Genomic DNA, 5,654 nt, shown 5'->3' with positions numbered 1-5,654 from the left:
TAACAACAGACAATTATTAGCTCATGGTTTTGGAGGGTAGAAATTCCAAGTCAAAATGTCAACTAAGCCATGCTTTCCCCCCATAGTCTTTAGAATATTGGTGCTGGCTTTCCCCACTCCCTAGCGTTCCTTGGTTTGTATCTCTGCCTTGCATCACATAGCAATGCCTTCGATCTCCAGTTCCTACTTTACGGGTTGCTCCTGACTTATAATTTCTGGATCCTTTGGGTGTGTCTGAATTTCCTCTCTTAATAAGGACTGCTCTTATATTGATGAAGTCCCACATTCACCCAATTTGGTCACACCTAAATAAGGTCTTAGAAGATCCTATTTGCATATGAGTTCACATACATAGGAACACAGGTTAAGATTAAGAACATGTCTTTGTTGGGACACATAATTTAACTTTCTACTTTTGGGTATTATTAACCATATTTTATGGATAAGGAGACTGAGGCTCAGAGAAGATAAGTGACTTGCTCAAGATTACATAGCAGATAAGTAGTGGAGCCAGAATTAAAATTCAAGCCACTCTGCCTCCAGATGGCACTTATATGAGTGTGATTCTCATATAGGCCCAACCATGTGGATGCTTCCAGTACAGAATCAAAGCTGGGTTTCTGAATTTATCCTCCTCGGCTTCTCCAATGACCCAACATCAAACAGGATCCTCTTTATTGCCTTCCTTCTCCTCTACCTGAGCTCAGTCCTGGGAAATGGACTCATCATCACCCTGATCAGCCTGGACTCACATCTCCATACTCCTATGTACTTCTTCCTTTCTATTCTCTCCCTGCTAGACATGGGCTATGTCACGACCACTATCCCTCAAATGCTGGTGCACCTTATTTCTTCCTCCAAGACCATCTCCTTTGCTGGCTGTTGGCTGCAGATGTATGTGTTTGGTGCCCTGGGCCTGACTGAGTCCATCTTATTTGTGATCATGGCCTATGACCGATATGTGGCCATTTGTCATCCACTGCGTTATACTGTTATCCTTACCTGGGAACTGTGCATGTGGTTGGCAACTTTGGCCTGGACCTGTGGTTTCTTCTTGTCTCTGATCCACACCTTTTCTACCATGGGGCTTCCCTACTGTGGGCCCAACATCATCAACCACTACTTTTGTGAAGGTCCCTCAGTATGGAGCTTGGCTTGCATGGATACCCACATCATTGAGATGGTGGACCTAGTCATCAGTGTCTTTGTGGTTGTTGCCCCACTCTCCCTCATTCTGGCCTCCTACATACATATTGCTCTGGCCATTTCCAAGATCAAGTCCACCCAGGGCCGCTGTAAGACCTTGTCCACCTGTGCTTCTCATCTGACTGTGGTCACATTCTTCTATGTTCCAGCTATCTACATCTACATGAGACCCAATTCCAGCTACTCACCTGATCATGACAAGCAGATCTCCTTTGTTTATAATATCTTAACTGCTCTTCTTAACCCCATGGCCTATAGTCTAAGGAACAAGGACTTCAAGGTGGCTATTCTCAAGGTCATGGGGAGTGGTAGAATGGCCTGGACAATGGGATGCTAAGAGAGGCATGGTGTAAAATGCTCAATGCCTTTAGATGTATCCAACCATCATGGTGCATTTGAATCAATATAGTATGTCAGTTGAATAAATGTAGCACATGGAACCAAGATGGCTGTCTTTATCACCTTGCTATCTAGTCATGTAATAACAACTCCACAAAGCTGTGGCTTATAACAGCAAAATTTCTTTTATTGCTCATGTTACACATCAGTTGTAGGGTGGCTATGACCTTCTGTAGTCTCAGATAAAGGTTGAAGGAGGAATCCCTATCTGTAGCTTTTACCTTTTAACTATCTGCAACAGAGGGAAAGGAAAAATGTCCAAGGAAAGATTGGTCTTAAAGTGTCTGCTCAAAGTGGCACATTTTTCATTGCTCACATCTCTTGAACAAAGTAAGTCACATGGTCAAGATTGATGGCAATGGGGCAGGAAGAATTTTCTTCCCATAGAGAAATAATGCAAGCTCTGTGGCAAAGGGCAGCAACATATAATTTTTGCATAGGGATTGCAGAAAATCATAGGGATAATGAAATAACCTACCATAATGGTTGTGGTGGTTTGGAACTGTATATAACCCAGTAAATCATGTCCTTAAAGCTAATCCATTCCTGTGGGTTAAACCTGTTATAAGTAGGACCTTTTGAATAGGCTACTGCAGGCAAGGTATGAGGCAGGATGGGTTTTAAACCTCTTACTGGAGTCCTTTATAAGAGAATGAAATACAGACACAGAGAGAAAGCAATAAGCTGAAAGCAACAAAACCCAGAAGAGAAGGCAGAACCAGTAGATGCCACCATATGCCTTGCCATGTGACAGAGGAGTCCAGGGCTGGCTTGTAGACAATGGGAAGAAAGCATCACCTATTAATGCCTTGAATTGAACATTTTTCTGAACCTCAAGACTGTAAGCTAATAAATTCCCATTGTTGAAAGCCAACTTATTTTATGGCATCTGCTTTAGCAGTTTAACAAACTAAACCAGTAATTACTACCACAAGAATGGGCTGATGCTATTGCAAACACCAAAAATGTTTTTAAAAATGACTTTGTAGTTGGGTAATGGGTAAAGCCAGGAAGAATTGTGAGGTGCTTGACAGAAAAGTCTAGATTACTTTGAAGAGATTGTTGGTAGAAATATGGACACTAACGGCACTTCTGGTGAGGCCTTAGCCAGAAATAATGAATGGGTCAATGCAAGCTGGAAGAAAGATCACCCTTTTTTTTTTTTTTAATTGACTTTGTAATAATATTACATCAAAAATATATATGTGAGGTCCCATTCAACCCCGCTCCCCCACCCCCTCTCTCCCCCCCCAACAACACTCGTTCCCATCATCATGACACATCCATTGGATTTGGTAAGTACATCTTTGGGCACCTCTGCACCTCATAGTCAATGGTCCACATCATGGCCCATACTCTCCTCCATTCCATCCAGTGGGCCCTGTGAGGATTTACAATGTCCGGTGATTGCCTCTGAAGCACCATCCAGGGCAGCTCCATGTCCCAAAGACACCTCCACCTCTCATCTCTTCCTGCCTTTCCCCATACCCATCGTCCACCATGTCCACTTTTCTCAATCCAATACCACCTCTTCTATGTGGACATTGGATTGGTTGTGTCCATTGCACCTCTATGTCAAGAGGAGGCTCAAATTCCACATGGATGCTGGATGCAATCCTCCCATTTTCCTGGATCCAATTTTGCCAAGTTCTCTGTCACTTTTAAAAAAGGGTGAAATGGGAGATCACCCTTTTTTAAAAGTGACAGAGAACTTGGCAAAATTGGATCCTGGTGTCAGATGGAAAACAGAATTTGAAAGCGATGAGCTTTGATATTTAGCTGAGGAGATTTCCAAACTAAATGTGGAAAGTGCTGTCTGGTTTCTCCTTGCAGCTTATAGTAAAATGTGAAGAGGAAATGGATAAGCTGAGAACTGAACTCCCGGGCACAAAGAAACCAGAAAATGATGGCTTAAAAAATCATGAACTTCTGGAAAATGAGTCCCCAAAGAATAGTGCTCCATGTGAGGGTTTAACTGAACATGGAACCAGTCAGTCATTTCAGTACAAGTCAGTATTGGAAATGCGGTTATCCTGAAAGGGTGTGAGACAGATTAGTATAGGGAAAAGAGGATAAGATGAGTTACAGCTGGGATCTGGTAGTGAACATGGCCAGGAGACCACACCTGGAAACCCTGAGGGAAGGCTGCTTCTAAGATGAAGGCCAGAAAGACTGTGCTGAGACCCTGACCACAAGGTTCCACTTGGAACTCTCTGGGGTCAAGGAGAGGTCCTGAATAATTTCAAAAATCCTCCCCATTAGTCCCAGATAACCCCAAACAAAAGGCCTCACCATTGGTTCCCTAAGAACTAACTGGTGGGGCAACCAACCAGAACAGCAAATAGCTTGGGCTTCTCCCCAACATTAGGAAAGGGGAGGAGTGAAGAACAGCCTTAATAAAGGCAGTTCCCCAACTCGAATGTTCTCTCTTTGCCTGGAGGAGCCCACATACACATCTTGGGTGTGTACTTCTGTTCTTTTCTCTCATTTCTTAATAAACTATTTTTACTGGCCTAACTAAACTGGAATGTTCTTAAATTCTTTTATGCAACATGGCCAAGATCCTAGAGGAATCCAGCATCCCCCATTTTGAGATGTGTAAAAATTTGTTTGTCTGATGGTTTGGACCTCTATGTACTACATGCGAAACTGACAAGTTTTCTTGCAAGAACTGTGTGAAGGGAACCACTGCAAGCAAGGACTAAAAGGGACAGAAAAGGAACAGATTGAAGGAAAAATCACTTTGAGGGCAGGAACATAGAAGCTGAGGTCTGGACCAAAGACATCTTCTCAGGCCAAGAGAGCAAACCCACTCGTGTGTGGAAAGGGTGAGTATGCCCTGGTACTGGGAGAGGGCAGGATGTCTGCCCCAATTTTAAGAGTGGTACCCTCTTCCCCCCAGTTTTCTTAGATGCCTGAGGAATTGCAGGTAGGCTGACCACCACCCCAATATTTAAGGAGGGTAGAAACTAGGGTTTGGCCTCCATTGCAATGTTTGACCAGGGTGGAGCTGAGACCCTGGCCATCACCCAATGCTTGAAGATATAGGAGCCTTCACCCCAGTGTTTAGGGAGAGCACAACTGCTGCACAAGCTCTTGGAAAGGTGGGGCTACCACTACATCAGGCCCACAGGACAAAGCATCATTCTATAGATGGCTCTCAGACCTTGAAAATTAATGGAGTATGCCCTACAGGGTTTCAAAATTTGTTTGGGAACCATGACCCCTGTTTTCCTTCCAATTTCTCCTTATGGGAATGTGAGTGTTTATCCTATGACTGTCTCTCCATTATATACTGGAAGGAGATAACTTGTTCTCCAGGTTTCACAAGTCCACAGATGGAGGGGAATTGTGCCCCAGGACAGACTACACCTATAACCAATTTTTAAAAAAGATTTATTTTTATTTTTATTTATTCTTTCTTCCCTTACCACTTGTACTCACTGTCTGCTCTCTGTGTCCATTTGCTGTGCATTCTTCTTCTGCATCATCATGCCACACCAGCTCTCCATGATGTGGGTCACCAGCTCTCTATGGTGTAGGCCAGCTTGCCTTGAGCAGGAGGCCCCAAGAACCAAACCTGAGGCCTCCCATATGGTAGATGGGAGCCCAACTGCTTGACCACATCTGCCACCCTATAACCAATTTTGATGAGACTTTGAACTTAGTATTGTTATTGAAATTATTTAAGGCTTTTGAAATACTGTGATGGAATGAATGTATTTTGCATATGGAAAGAATGTGTCTTTTGGGGGTCCAGGGGAGGATTACCGTGGTTAGGAACTGTGTGTAACACAGAAAATCATGTTCTTAAAGGTAATCCAGTCCTGTGGGTATAAACTCATTGTAAATAGGACCTTTTAAATTTGGTTACTTCAATCAAGGCATGGCCACGGTTTAGTCTTAGTCTTCTTACTGGAGTCCTTTATAAGAGAATGAAATTCAGAGAGAGACAGCCATGGAAGCAATAAGCTGGAATCAATGAAACTCAGATGAAAAGGGAAATACAAGCAAATGTCAAAATGTCCCTTGCCATGTGACAGAGGAGT

General features: G+C 43.3%; 1 protein-coding gene across 1 annotated transcript; it reads left to right on the top strand.

The window, feature by feature from the left end:
- The first annotated feature begins 583 nt into the window (after nt 1-583).
- On the top strand, nt 584-1,543 carry LOC101429700 (olfactory receptor 2A12-like). Its single transcript, XM_004484008.2, has one exon. The coding sequence runs from the start codon at nt 584-586 to the stop codon at nt 1,541-1,543; it is 960 nt and encodes a 319-aa protein (XP_004484065.2).
- The last annotated feature ends 4,111 nt before the right edge of the window (nt 1,544-5,654 follow it).

Source organism: Dasypus novemcinctus, chromosome 9 (assembly GCF_030445035.2).
Source record: "Dasypus novemcinctus isolate mDasNov1 chromosome 9, mDasNov1.1.hap2, whole genome shotgun sequence".
NCBI lineage: Eukaryota > Metazoa > Chordata > Mammalia > Cingulata > Dasypodidae > Dasypus > Dasypus novemcinctus.
This window is presented reverse-complemented; position numbering and strand designations above follow the sequence as displayed.

Coding starts and splice junctions, on each gene's coding strand:
- LOC101429700 (XM_004484008.2), top strand. CDS start 584: ATGTGGATGCTTCCAGTACAGAATCAAAGCTGGGTTTCTGAATTTATC.